The following is a 15830-nucleotide window of genomic DNA, read 5'->3' on the forward strand; positions in this document are numbered from 1 at the left end:
CATTCAACAATGAAAAATGGTGGTTTTAAAAAATTAGCTTTACACTAATTTAATTCGCAATTAAATAAATAGAACCAATTAGAATAGAAGAGTGAAGTTAATTAGTCACTTTTACAAATGTTGTAATTTTGATTGCCTCTACATAAGTAGATATACGATGTTGAAATTGAAAAATTAGTACTGATTGTTCTTATTAATGTGAACGCAAACAACTGTGAGATGCCGTAACAGGTGAAGGGACCGTGTCCGGAAATACCTATTGAGCTCTAGTTCTACATTTATCAGCGTGTTCTTCCACTAATTATATAATGATAATTATTTTCATGTCATCCAGAACTGATACACATTTGGACTCTGTCATAGCGCTTTCAGAAGTCGAGATTATGTAATTTTGAAAAACACAAATGATCTAGGAAATGATTCGGAATTTCTCAAGTTTCAAACGTCAATTAGTTGTGGCAAAATGGTATAGAATTATAATTTACTTACCTATAAATATGAAATGAGTCGAAAAATAACATAACAATTTTGTTTATTTATCACGTTTCATTAGAACTCCTCTTATTAATATTAAAATGGTAATGGGTAACTTTGTAGTGTCTTCCTCTGTGGTCTAGATGGCACTACCAACACGGGCCAACAGTAGTGGTTAGTCGTTTTAATCTTGAGTCAACGCAAAAATCTAACTATTGACAATTGTAATGTGTAAGAGCAGCAATCTACGTCATATATTATATATTTTATAAATGCCTTTTTATGTATCGTCAAAAGAATTTATTAATGCATTCGATATAAAAGGTTTATGTGTATTTTATTGACATTTCGGAAAGTGCAAGAAATACCCAATACCCAAGTGATATTAGGCTTGGGTAACAATTTAGAAATCTCAACGTGACATTTCGTAGTTATATAATAATTAAATCACGTTAATTTTTGAAGTTGTAGATCTATAATAAATGCAATTTAAGTTTTTCGATCATATTCCAGATGTTTATTTATTAGTAAATAACTGAATAATAAGTCATTTTCTGTAGTATACGCCTTTATATAAACTTTGATAATTCGTCACGTGATGTGCGATAGCAACTGTTTTATACAGAGTGTTGATGAAGCAAGTTCACAATAATTTATTCTGGATCAATATTTGTACGTTAATTCAATATAATCGTTTGCAGTATCTTGAGACGAGAAGCTTCCGAACCAGAAATCTAAAATTTCCGGAAAAATTCAACGTCAAACATTTTTTTTCCCCCAGAAAAATTAGAAAAAAGTTCGGAAAAGTTAATCATTTACCATAATCCAGGATATAAAGGGTTCCAGCTATTATATTTGTTAAATAAGTAATATACAGGGTGACCGCAAATTTCACCGACAACGTTTGACTGCGTATTCACGACGGTAAATAAATACGATGTAAGAAAAAAAAGTTAAATAAAAACTTTTTGGTTTTTGAGTTGCAGGCCCAAAGTTGTCAAAAATAAAACTAATTTAATAATTAATAACTTCATAAACCTTTTACCGATCGCTTTAAAATTTGGCACATTTATTTGGACTATTATGACATATTATTTCTTAAAGCTTTAGTCAAATCTATATACAGGGTGATAGTTTTCTACGGTTAGCAATATCTTTTAGCGAACAAAACCTTTACAGTGGTCGTATTTTTTTAAAACGAGCAACAACATTGAAAAGGTGGTTTTATTTAAAAAAAAATGTTGTCATTTATTTTTATTTAACATTAAGGCGATGTTTCGCATTGCTATGTCCTGTCCAAATTTTGTTCGTGCAACTCTCTTGGTTTCGACAATGTCTATGTATGTTTTCAGCCACGAAAATTGAATAATTTCAAATATTTCGAATTTTCACCATCAAGAACGGCGGTGACAACATTTTTACCATTAAGGCGATGTTCCGCATTGTATTAGCTATGATCCTGTCCAAATTTGGTTAGTGAAACTCTCTCGGTTTCGAGAATTGAATAATATGTTTTCAGCCACGAAATGGAGATTGGGAATCCAACTGGAAAGCCAATTGGAAATCCAATTAGCAATCCAATTGGTAAAAACAAAGCCCCTCCATATCTTTTTAACCGTTGAAAATATCGAAAAACTAACTCTGGCGTCCCTCTAGCAAATCGTTCGAGGATTCCAGCAAACCAAACNATCTCATTTCTATCGTACAGTGTGATTCAGGTTAGAATTATTCATTGTACAGAGCGATAAAAAAGGTCGGTTATTAATAAAAATTAAAATGTTATTTTCATTCCGTTTGGTTAAAAAACGGAAAAATAGTTTTTTTCCTGTTTTTTTTCCGATTTATAAAATCTCTGTTTCAATCATTTCAATCTATGTCAAACATTTCTTGTTACATTAAATGTTTAGTTGGTGACCTCGGGCTGTTAATTTTTCCTTTATATATCAGGAGATAGTATTGGAAAAATCAGACTCGTCTTTTAATCAAGGTTGGCAAATATCATGATATTTATATAAATATCAAATATCGGATATATATCTTGATATATATCCGATATATATCAAGTCTTGATATTTATTTTTTTTTTTAATTAATTAGTTTATGTATATTATAGTAGGTAACGAAATAAACTATTTAGGTAAATATTTTTATTCCAAATATCAAAAACAAGAACGAAAAAATAAATATAAATTCTGAAATTAATAACAAATATTTGCGCGAATATTAAGTACTACGAAAACTAACCAATTTACGCCGAAGTCAACATAAATTTCATAAATATTAAAACAAATACAAACACTCAGCACCTGCTCGAATTGACTAACACCTGGAGAAATAATGAATTGAAAATATTCATTCAATTTTACTTTGTTGGAAAATTCGGGGAATCACATCAACGATTAGCATACGGTTTTGCTGCCATCTGTTAACAGTTTTATCAATTTAAACCAGTAGGAATCATTATTTAATTTTTTATAAATATCATGATATAAATCAAGGAATAAATATCGTGATAGATATCAATGATATATATCGAATATATATATCATTGATATATATCATGCCAACCTTGCTTTTAATGACATCTTCAGGATTTAAAAAGTGACTATAAAATAAGTCAGGTTATAATTTCTCCTTTTGGTATACAGTACAGTATAAGTGAATTATTATTATTTTTTAAATATNAATGGTACAAATTGGAAAATCGTTTTAACGAAAAAAATTATAGTTTAATTATAGGTATTCCATTTTGTAATACCAAAATCTCATTTCTATCGTACAGTGTGATTCAGGTTAGAATTATTCATTGTACAGAGCGATAAAAAAGGTCGGTTATTAATAAAAATTAAAATGTTATTTTCATTCCGTTTGGTTAAAAAACGGAAAAATAGTTTTTTTCCTGTTTTTTTTCCGATTTATAAAATCTCTGTTTCAATCATTTCAATCTATGTCAAACATTTCTTGTTACATTAAATGTTTAGTTGGTGACCTCGGGCTGTTAATTTTTCCTTTATTTATCGGGAAATAGTATTACGGAAAAATCAGACTCGTCTTTTAATGCCATCTTCATGATTTAAAGTGTCTATAAAATAATCCAGGTTATAATTTCTCGTTTTGGTATGCAGTATCATATAAAGTGAATTATTATTTTTTTTTAAATATACTATAAGTCCTTTAAAAAAATTTAAATGTTTTTGTTGTACCTCTTGATCTAAACCAAATCAAAAATGCACAAAATAAATTAGTTACATGCAAAATTAAATTTATTAGACACGGGCATTAATTTAACATCTTATCAACTTACCAACTTGCGGTACTACTTACTTTTTAATCATCCCGCGTACGTTAATTGCAGCGGCAGACCGCGCAAGTAGCGGCATATCTCGTTAGATATCCTGCGAGATTTTAATTAATTTTCACAACCGCGCAAACATATTTTTCGCCTCTGAATTTATTTACCTACGGAACAATAAATTGCAGCGTCAATATTTGTGTCCTGGCCGTCGTGTTTGCTTTTTGTTAAGTGGGTTGTGCCCCTAAAAATAGTTATAATGACCCCATCAGCCCCGGCGAACTCTTTCACTTCGATGGTACGCAGCCTTGAGTCATCCCCGGTATAATATGAAAAGCACCACACCATACTGCCCGATTTACTATTTACGTTTACATCATTAAATTAATTAAATCTTCCATAAAGCGATAGTACAGATTCTACTTTCTAGTGGGGGTTAAGGGGATTACTATAAAAAGTTGGCTCAGATTTTGGAACAGCGTCAAATACTTTCAGACCTTATTGAGTAACCCACTCAATTATTGCTCTCATAAGATGAGACCGTTTCTGGTAAGTCCAGTTTGAATTTTTCGCCAGTGCCGCAAGTGAAAGTGATTTTTCTATTTTGGATGTTTCTCGTGTTGCGGAAAGTGTAGTGCTTGTTGATTACATAATTTGTTGATTGGCTTTTGTGAAGTGGAAAATTTTAATTTCGGGCAAAAATTGGATGCCGGCGTTTTCAAATACGTGGCTATTAAGAAAAATAACAATTATAAAAAAAAATCCATCATTTAAATGCGATTAAAAAATGTTTCCTGTATTTAATGAATAGTATTTGGCATCCCAAATCATTTTAAGGGTTCTATTTCGGAAGAATATCGTTTTGATTTCATTCAAATATTTTATTTTCTTAACCAACTACAATATCTCTCTTGTGGCGTTTTGTTTATAAATCGAAATCATACTCAGATTATGTCAGCATGAAACTAATAAAAAAATTGCAACTAGAACTAGAACTTTAATGCCCTTTTCTTGCATTTACGCATAAATACAAAAAAACTGGTAGCAAAAATCATTTACTCCTATGGAAAAAACTGGAAAAAATAACACTAGATTATGTAATAAAATATACAAAAGATTCGGCTTGCTTTCTTCTCTTGATAATTTCAAAGAACTAAAGTTTCTCCATTTATTCGCAATTATTAAATCATTGTTAAACGGTAAAATTTACCTAATTTTTGTTTTTACATTTTTAAAATAGCAATAATTTTAAATAAATATTCAACTTCACTGAAACAATTAGACAAATTTTTGTGTAATTTATTTCTGTTCGACTTTCAATAAGCACTACATATTTTCATTTCAATGCAAAACTAATTCCCCTAGATTTTTATTTCGTTTATAATTAAAAAAAAATAAAAATTATGTTTTTTATTTATAAATACTTCTACTCCACAGATTATCTCTGCCCTGGTGGCCGTCGTATGCGCCCGACCTGAACCACCCGTAGGCTACAACTACCCCTCTCCATCCGCCATCCCCTCCATCCAATACGGAACACCCTCTGGGGGTGCCTTGGGCGGCAGCCTTGGCGGTATCCACGGAGGACTGGGAGGCGGATCCGGCGTTTCTCTCGGTTTCGGCGCCTCCGCTGGCGGTGCTGGCTTAGGCCATGGAGGATTCACCTCCGGCGGAATTGGCGGATTCACCTCTGGGGGTGCTGACTTAGGACAGGGTGGATTCTCAGGCGGCGCCATAGGATTCGGTTCTGGAGGCGCTGGTGGCTTCTCTGGAGGCGCTGGAGGTATTGGTGGCTTCTCTGGAGGCGCTGGCGGTATTGGTGGGTTCGGTGGAGGAGCTGGAGGTGGTGGTGGCTTCGCCGGAGGAGCCGGTGGTGTCGTAGTCCAGAAACACGTCTACGTCCACGTGGCCCCCGAGGAGCCAGAAGAAGTACGCGCTCCCAAGACCATCCAGGTGGCCGCTCCACAGAAACACTACAAAATCATCTTCATCAAGGCACCAAATCCACCCACCCCTACCGCTCCTATCATCCCAGTACAGCCCCAGAACGAGGAGAAAACCCTCGTGTACGTCCTGGTTAAGAAACCAGAAGAACAACCAGACATCGAAATTCCGACTCCAGCACCCACCCAGCCCTCTAAACCAGAAGTATACTTCATCAAGTACAGGACACAGAAGGAAGCCGTTGGTGGAGGTGGTGCTGGTATTGGCGGTGGTATCGGTGGCGGCATCGGCGCTGGTATTGGTGCTGGAGGCATAGGTTCTGGAGTCATCGCTGATGGAGGTGTTTCCCTAGATGGTCTATCGATCGACGGAGGACATGGAGTCGGTGGCGGCGCCGGTATTGGCGGCGGTGCAGGTCTTGGTGACGTTTCCATTGCAGGTCATGGAGCTGGTGGTATTACAACCGGTTCAGGAGTCATCTCGGGTTCCATCGGTGGATCCTCAGCCGGAGTATCAGCTAAATACGGTCCACCCGGATACCACAAATAAAGAAACGAAACGAAATTCATAAATTTACGGGTATAACTGATGACCAGGATATCAGTTATTTGTTGAAATGCGTTACTGATCTGTGACAGATGTGATATTTACACTTAACTCGAACTCGTGTCATTTACACTTGTATATATTTCATTAGATTTACCATATTTATGTATAAGTTTTATGTATTTTTATGTTATTTTGCTTAAGTACGGTGACAAATCAATTTTATTTTTTTATTTTTCAATTTTGTAATAAACATTGACAAACGAAGGACCGTCTTTCTTTATTTCCTGGTGAAGAGAAAGGAATCGTAAATTCCGGTGGTTATTATAATGGTCGGATATTTAATAATATATAAGACAACGGGAAGTGAAAGTACAGAAAGTAACTTTATTTGGTTCACGTTTAATAAATGTACTTCGAGCGGCAGACTAATGGCTTCTTTGCCGTCGTTATATAAAGTGACCCGCAATAACCGATGTCCTTAGATCGCACGAGGCGTAGATGTAGGTCTTGCATTTTTTTGCAATGCTCGATACGAGATTTCAAATGTTTGTTACACCATATAACAAAGTGACTCGGTTTAATTGCACGTCAAGCGATTTCATCTTATGTTTTTTCTGCAATAAAGCATTTCTATAACTTACATAGATAAGTCAAATGTTAATGATGAACATAGTCTTTAATCCTTACCCTTTAACTTCAGTGATTTAATTACCATTTTAACGTATAAAAAAAAAATAAAAGTTGAATACAGTGGTACTACTTTCTTATTTATTGTTTATATCAAACCAAAATGATATCATTTCTATTTAAAATGACATCAACTGATATTGCAGTGCAAGATGAAGTTCAGTATTCAATTCGTCTATACATTCCTGACTCGAAGGCCCATCTGAAAAATGTTGCATTATCGGACCTTTATTACAAACTATTTTGCTTATTTTTACCTTCTTGTTTGTGTTTTTATGCGCAATTTTCAGTAGATTTATGGCAGTTTTTGACGAGGATTGTAGAGAATCTAAGCAGATTAAAAGTAATATCTTTTATAACTTTACCAGTTATACAAGCTACGTGACTACGGAAGCTTAGGCAACCCGACAACGCACGATTGGCTTCCGGTTTCTTATAGTTTGTTGAAAACTCTGATAAATACATTTTTATCAGGATATCTATGATGTGGAACTCGTTCACGATATTCTTCCACAGCAGCATTAGCATTCCCATTACAAAAACCATAAACAAACGCTATATTTACATACTCTAAATTTGACTAAGTTCGTGGCATTTTGTAACACTGATCGTACAAACGTGTATTCGAGTGTTTGCAACATAAAATGACACTGACAACTATCCTACTTTTTCCTGAAGGTTAAAAATATATCTGTATTCCTTTCAAATTTGTTTACAGTGATACTCCTCTGCTTAAAATTGTTCTTAACCTTAACTTAAGAATACACTCGAAGTAATTAGTAAATAACTTTTATAATTTTTTGTGTAGACATTCGACACATATTTCAATGTCATTCATTTACAAATCGTGTGGTTGCATGCGAGATGAAGTGACTCTCTTCAGCGGTTTTTAGCAATGTTAGATAGCGATAGTTTTTACACGTGTTTATTTACAACCGTTTTTATTACTACCAAACTGGGAAAACATCTAATACACACATCTCGCATATGGGCATGGGGATCTGAAACCTTTGTATCGCGTAAATGTCTTTAAATTTTAAATAAAATATTGCAACACTACTACTTAAGTATTTACAATTATATTTTCCGTCTGTCATAAAATGCAGTTAATATTAGCTGCTTGTTGATTAATTATTTCTGTAAAAAATAGTAGAAAGAAAGAGTAATTTGTCAAATAATGTTTATATCCTTGTTTCTGTATATAAGTGTATATAACTTGTTTGTCGAGGTAGGTCAGTCATTAGAGACATATAAACGTCTTTATTTGCTGTATACTTTCCACTACTAAACAAAGTTATTACTTTTATTTCGTCTTAAAATCGTGAAGCACAATTTACTAGGTAATTTTCTCTAACGAATTTTGTAAGATATTAACATTACTTATGCTTATTTCACGTCATTTAGTAAGTAATTCCAGTCTGTGACACTATGTGGGGAGTTTTGTCTAGGTATAAAATCGTAGATATACTTTTACTATTATTATTGCTTTTTGTCGAATGACACTTTCTCATCACACATAATGAAGTTTTTTGCGGTAAGTCCTAATAGACGTTTATGTAATAAGCCACTTATATTATTATTACAGTTAATTAGTGTCTTCCTAGCGACAATTTATGGACGTTCTGAATCATTTTCGGGCTACCAATTTACTCGGTCTGTCCTTAATAGTTACTCTGTGCCTCTGGCATCTGTCGGACCGCTTCCTAGTACTTCACCACTGGGTCTAAATACATCAAATTTTGCTTTGTCGTCTCAAGGAGGCTCCGGTATCAGTCCTCGAGAGTTAACTGAAGATTACGCCTCAAGCGCCAAAGATGTTTTATCTTCAACATTTAATACTGGGAACTCGTCTTCTTCTGAAGGATATTCTGATGCAGATGTTGCTAATGGAGCATTCTCTTCAAGTGAAACTGAAGATTTCAATATTGATGAGACTGAACCTGGTCAAAATATTATACAAAAAAATATATATGTTCACCTACCAGCGCCAGAATTCGGGCAACAATTCAAGGAAAAGACAGATGTTCATTTGCCTCCTCCACGAACTCATTATAAAATCATTTTTATTAGATCTCCAACTGTTCCATCTGCTGGTGCAGCTCCAGTAATTCCTCCTGTATCGCAAAACGAACAAAGGATTGTCGTTTACATTTTAAGTGAGAAGCCAGAAGAAGGACCTGAAGAAATTGTGCTTTCTACTCCAGAACCCACGGAACCAGCTAGACCAGAGGTGTACTTCATCAGATACAAAAATCATGGCGATGAATCTCATAAAAAGGCAAGTTATGACAAAGTATCTACCAAATAGTAGTTTTCAAGATCTCAAGAGTACCTTTGACTAACCAACGTGAATCTGGGTCTACTTTTTAGAAAAATGTCTAGTTTAGTATGCAGTTATTTTTATTTCTTTAATTTAAATAAATAATGGTTCTTAAATGGGTTTTGATTTGATAATTATTGAACTTGACTATTTCATATTCTTCACCATTGCATGTAGATAGTTGAAAAGTTTATACTTAGATACATCAATCGAGTACAGACCGAACACAAATAAGTTTGTATGAGATAGATAACTTCCACAACTTCGATAAAAAATTAAAATGACATCAAATAACAAAACTTTTTATATATTTACCAAAAAAAATTATTTTATTCTTGTCTTATACATTGTTATTTGCGTCGTAATCCGAAAATGGACAGTACTGTATTGTGAATACAATATGGAACAGAAAAATTACACATGCTTTCAATAGGTACTATGTAATTTATATTGGGAATTTAATTCGAATGTGATTAGACTAAATTCCGAAATTTGAATTGGTTTAGGTCCTAATCAAATCAGTATCTACCAAACTTCGATTGTCGAAATCCAATTTCACTAAATTGGATCTATTGAAAATTTAGTCATCCACTAAAATAATAAGTAGGATCCAAATAATCAAATAATTAAATTTATAGAAAAAGCATTTATTTGTCACCGTTGTATGCTTGTTTTAAATAATGGAACGACTTATTTACTAAAATTACATATAAAAAAGCTATTTGCAGGTAATCTAAGTATCCTTAAGTGTATATCACATCTCTCACGAGTCATTGATGCAATGAACGCTCCATCAATGGAATATTCTCTTAATGCGAACCAGGTGGGCCATATTGACTAGACAAACCACTGCCAGACCCGCCGGCAGAGCTGTAAGAGCTACCAGAAGAGCCCCCTTGCGAGTAGCCTGATCCACCCCCAGAAGATGCACCCCCTTGGGAATAACTCCCCGCGTCTCCGCTTCCACCGCCGTTTCCACCGCCATTTCCACCACCATTTCCACCGCTATTTCCACCACCGTTTCCACCGCCATTTCCTTGACCACCAGATTCATCTTTCTGGGTCTTATACTTGATGAAGTACACTTCTGGTTTGGAGGGTTCGGTAGGTTTAGGAGTGGGGATCTCTATCTCTGGTTGCTCTTCGGGTTTCTTCACCAGCACGTAGACGAGAGTCTTCTCTTCGTTTTGAGGTATTGGAGGAATCTCAGGAACGGTTGGAGTTGGAGCGGTCGGCGCCTTGATGAAGATGATTTTGTAGTGTTTCTGTGGAGGGGGAAGGTTGACCTTTGCCTTGGGTTGTTGTTCCTCTTCCTCTGGGGGTGCTACATGAACGTAAACGTTCTTGGTGATGGTGATGGTGCCCTCGGATCCGCCTCCAGCTCCGGAGTCGCCCCCGGACCCGCCTCCTGAACCGCCTCCGAATCCGCCTCCTGAACCGCCTCCGAATCCGCCTCCTGAACCGCTTCCGAATCCGCCGCCTGAACCGCCTCCGAAGCCGCCGCCTGAACCGCCTCCGAATCCACCACCAGAGCCGCCTCCTGAGCCACCTCCGAATCCACCGCCTGCGAAACCACCACCGGAACCTCCTCCGAATCCGCCGCCTGAGCCGGACGCACCAAAACCGCCGCCTTGGCCAAATCCGCCGCCACCGCCGCCGCCAGATGGCGCTCCGTATTGGCTAGAAGGTGGTGCAGAGTACTGGTAGCCAGATGGAGGTTCTGGACGACCGTGAACGAGTACCGCGCATGCGGCAAGTAACTGCAAATTAGAAACATTGGTGAATTTTTAAGAAAAAAAAACTATTTTGTTAATTAGAACGTCTTGGTTTTAAATAACCAACATTTATTATTAAAAAACATCTTACCAGTATTGGTTTCATTCTGTCGTTTGTGTTGTCTGATGGTCGGAAGACAATGATAATTGTAGGATGTAACCGGGGTTATATAGGAAAAATCAGCCCCGCTAGAAAGTACAGCAAATACATTTTACAATAAATTTGACGTTAACCAAAAAAACTAACAACGATAATTAAATTAAGTAGACTCTTTAACCGATTTCAGTTTAGAAAATGTGAAGTATAAACATTATCTACTTGTTATGTAAGATTATTGGAACTGCGATGTTTTTGCCTTAAAATTAAGTCTATTGTTTTAGGTCGTGGCACGTTTGCTACATATTTGGCGCTCTGTACCTGCAGTCTTAGAAAAGTATCAATTAAGTAAACAGATCGCATTTGGATGTCTGCAGCTGTATCTTCATTTTACTTTTAGACCTCCAACTATCATTATTTAGTACAATATCATTAATAGCTGTTGAACTAATTAATTGAGATGACGTATTTTTCATTTTACAAATCTAAGTGGGTACGAGTATTTTAATTAATAGAGAACTATATACATTCTTACATATTTATGTATATATGAATAATTTCAAATATAAAAACACAATTTTTTAATTAAAAATTTTAATTTTTTTATTGATTCATTTAAGTATACTGTATAAGGTTACGTATGGAATAGAATATCGGATAAATGGCCTCACGGCTTTGTTGGCGTTTCGTGACACACTCTTTGGTCGAAATTTTCGTTGATACGGCGCTCAATTACCTCCTTCAAAACATGGGTGGTCGTGCACTTGTTGGCATAAACCATAGACTTCAAAAAACCGCAAAGAAAAAAGTCCAACGGCGTCAAATCGCATCATCTGGGCGGCCAATTCTAATCACCAAAACGGGAAATTACACGACCAGGAAATGACTCATGCAGTAATTGATTTCTTTCTCGGGCTCTATGGCTTGTGGCACCGTCTTGTTGAAACCATATGTCGTCTACATCCATATCTTGCAATTTAGGCACAAAAAAATGTCGGGTATCAAGCATACGACTGAAAGATTTGAAGTTGCAAATGTTGTATGTATATTTCCTCCAATGGTTATAAGAGCAAAATAATTCATTGCTCTCCATAGTGGAAAGACGATTGAATATTTCATTAATGGCGAAATAAAGAAACTGGTATTGGAAATAATTAGGTAATACAGGTAGATTTTCTTCTCTTCGTAGTTTGTATATTAACAAGTCATTTCAATTGGTTGTACAGAAAGATTCAAAATGGTTGAAATAGTCGCTCTCTAGAAATACTTTTTGTAGCGTATACTTTATTACCACAGTTAGCAACACTAACAATGATTCGTTATTACCAACAGAAATTTATTTTGAGTAGATGGACCTTCAATCATTCTAGATCTCTGTGCTCTGTATTACAATTAAATTATTTCAAATTCATTAGGTAGTGTCCATTTTGAAAATTCATGTCAGTTTATTGGTAGAAAATATCACAAAATAAACAAAACATGTTTTTATTAACAAAAAACTTTGATTCTAGATAACTTTTTTTAAATTCTGGGATGAATTTTAGAGAAACATTTTAGTATTTTGAAAAGTGTATTAAAATTGTGGCACTGTGGTTTTTACACACATAATTTGGTTATTAAATACAAATAGCCAATATTAATTAGTAAACTTACTTTTTTTACTCATAAAAATAGTAAAAACTTGGCCCCCCAATTTTTTTTGACGCAAACATCGTAAAAAAATCGAATGTGTCGGTTTGAGGAATAAAAAATGGGGAAATACAATTCTAGAGAATACGTGAATGAACTTCACTTTTCCATTATATCTTTGTATTAGCATTGATGTAATTTTATGTTTTTATTTAAAACTTTTGCTCTTGATTATCTAAAAATGCGAGATTGTGGTTTATAATTATTAGATATAAAAAAATTCAAAGGATACTATAAATACTTTATTTGTCACCGTATTTATGCTGATTTAAATAATAAAAATATTATATACATAACCTATAGAATACTGCTTGTACCCCTTACATGAAATATACGATATATGTACATGAAAAATGAAAACAAATTTACATTGACTTAAAGTAAATAACGTCCCGGGTCATGATAAGTTAACTGAGTGATTGGTTCGCTTAATAAGGTCCGCTTGAGTTGGGAGCACCGTACTGCCTGGACACCTCGTTGGAGGAGGTAGTCCTTGATGAACTGTAAGAGTAGCCTCCACCTGAAGCTCCACCCTGTTGACCACCAGCTTGTCGAGCACCTTCACGAGCTCCAACTTCCACGGTGTCATCATCACCTTCAGCAGCGCCTTGTTGCCCATTCGATTCCTTTTGAGTCTTGTATTTGATGAAGTAGACCTCTGGCCTGGATGGTTCCGTAGGTGCCGCTGTTGGGATTTCGATTTCAGTTTGCTCTTCGGGTTTCTTCACCAAGACGTAGACGAGAGTCTTTTCTTCATTCTGCGGGATCGGAGGAATTTTAGGTACACTAGCTGCAGCAGTGTTCGGAGCTTTGATGAAGATGATCTTGTAGTTTTTCTGTGGAGGTGGCACGTTGACTCGTGCTTTTTGTTGATGTTCGTCCTCCAGTTCTGGTGGTGGGACGTGTACGTATATGTGTTTGTTGATGGTTATGCTGTCTGAAGATGCGCCTCCAGAGGACGACCTTCCGGATTGGCCGAATCCTGCACCTGAGCTGGATTGTCCAGAGCTTGCGGAAGTACTTCCACTGGCGAAGGAACCTGCTGATCCACTTCCAAAACCACCTCCAAATCCTGAACCACCACCAAATCCAGAGCCGGTTTGCCCATTGGACCTGGATCTTCCTTGGTCTTGGCCTCCTGAAGGAGCTCCGTACCTACTTGATGGCGATGGGTAATTGTAACCAGAAGGCGGTTCTGGACGTCCATAGGCCAGCGCCACAAGAACAGATAGGACCTGGGGAAGAAGTGAGGAATTAGATTAATATAGCCTAACAGTATAACACTTACCAAGATAGGCTTCATTGCTAATGCTTATTGTCTGATGGTGAGATGACAATGATTTTGGTCGGACCTGGCTAAGGTTTTATAGGAAAAAGTGTCCCTGCTAAAAGGTATTGCCGAAATTTGTGTAACAATGGGTGATGGTGAAGGCAAGTCACACTTTTAATGCAATTAGTAAATTTTGAATAATCGCAATCCGGTGGCAATAAAATAATTATGATACTGTTTATGGAATTTGACACCTATAGAGATTTGGTAACATATATAGGGAAGGTGGGAGTTTATTAGTAAAGGTGGGCTACAGAGTGTGCCAAATAGATATATATGTATTATTAATAGCGATAAACAATTTATGCGTGGTAAAATGGGGTGAAAAATCCATTATTGCCAATTTAATTTGATATTCTGGACGCAAAATGTATCTAAATTCTTTGAAACTGGCTTAGTTTCAACACATTTTATTCTAAATATTTCTAGAATTTTCTTGATATGTACTTGACAATTTTTCTAATGGAAACTATTTCAAGTGGACAACACTTTGAGATTAAATAAATGAAATTTTCAATTTAGTCAGTTAAACTTGTTTTATACTTGGATTTTTATATATTTTTTTTTATTTTCTTAGTTCGTGGATCTCACAATGGTGTTAATTGCTGTAGTAACACATCTTTCGTTATTGTGTAAGTAAATCATTGAATTTGAAGAAAGTGAAATTTTTATTAAAAGGCTTTTAAAAAATATAGTGTGTCATTAGCGTTAATTTAGAGGTGTTCGGTGTAAAAAGCTATAAATACGAACGGGCGCAATATTATAAGAGTTGACTGTGTCACTGTGCCTGAAGTTCGTTTTACGGATAACTTATGTGGAAGTGCGAAGTCTATAATACATCTAGCTGTTTGTTTTGTGATCTTGTCATGAATTAAGTGCAAACTAAATGATTTATTGATGATTGTATATTACTAGCTCTAGATGGTACTGTAAAAAAGTCTTTTAAGTGTGTATAAAACAAAAATATTTGGCTCTTTAAAGCTATATTCGATCAGAAATAGTAGGCACATAAAAATTTAACGTAATTTATTTTATACAATTATTCACTACCAGAATGGTAGGCATCAACAACGACTAACACGTCTACATATATGACAGAACTGCAGCTAACTTATGCAGTATAATAATGCCGGAAGAGACACAAATTAACTGCTTTTTTTTAAGTTTCTATACGGAATTTTAAATAGACACAATATTGTGGTAAAATATGTTTTAGTTAATATTTAACAATGTACTAACACATAATTTTACTACAATATATTTTTTTGTGGAATTTAGCATTTATACATACATTATTACAGTTCCTACTAATTTTTTTTCCGTGTAAATTTAGGGTCGTTGGTACATTTAACCATATCCAAGATTACATTTTTGACCTTCTCTGTTGCTCCACAAAAATGTTTTTATTTCCATAATCGTTCCCATTAGTCGACGGTACAGATCGTGACGGTAAAATATGTCACTGTGAGCGGTAAGACGTTGCATAAAAGTTACAACACGGAGTTCCAAATGTTTTTGATGTTTCACTTAATGCGATATGGATCACATTTTTAGAAATTTGTTTCAATTTGTTGAACATTACGTCCTAATGGGTGCTACACATGTACAACCATTAGTGCTGACATTAATATTAGCATCGGTTCCTTCGTGCAATTTTTCATCTGCTGCCAAGG

General features: G+C 35.3%; 3 protein-coding genes across 5 annotated transcripts in view; 2 read left to right on the forward strand and 1 right to left on the reverse strand.

The window, feature by feature from the left end:
• The window catches only part of LOC108910124 (protein gone early), a 94253-nt gene that overhangs the window by 41337 nt on the left and 37086 nt on the right, over positions 1 to 15830 (forward strand). The window lies entirely within an intron of this gene.
• On the forward strand, positions 4299 to 6458 carry LOC108910127 (glycine-rich cell wall structural protein-like). Its single transcript, XM_018714640.1, has 2 exons — positions 4299 to 4315; positions 5204 to 6458. Exons 1-2 carry the CDS (start codon positions 4301 to 4303, stop codon positions 6257 to 6259), a joined length of 1071 nt encoding a protein of 356 aa, XP_018570156.1. The 5' UTR covers positions 4299 to 4300; the 3' UTR covers positions 6260 to 6458.
• On the reverse strand, positions 10076 to 14130 carry LOC108910098 (RNA-binding protein cabeza-like). The gene is made up of 3 exons (XM_018714607.1): positions 14116 to 14130; positions 13301 to 14062; positions 10076 to 11026 (listed from the first exon to the last, which is right to left on the reverse strand). The coding sequence occupies exons 1-3, from the start codon at positions 14128 to 14130 to the stop codon at positions 10076 to 10078; spliced, it is 1728 nt and encodes a 575-aa protein (XP_018570123.1).

This window comes from Anoplophora glabripennis, unplaced genomic scaffold (assembly GCF_000390285.2).
Source record: "Anoplophora glabripennis isolate ALB-LARVAE unplaced genomic scaffold, Agla_2.0 scaffold184, whole genome shotgun sequence".
NCBI classification, from domain to species: domain Eukaryota; kingdom Metazoa; phylum Arthropoda; class Insecta; order Coleoptera; family Cerambycidae; genus Anoplophora; species Anoplophora glabripennis.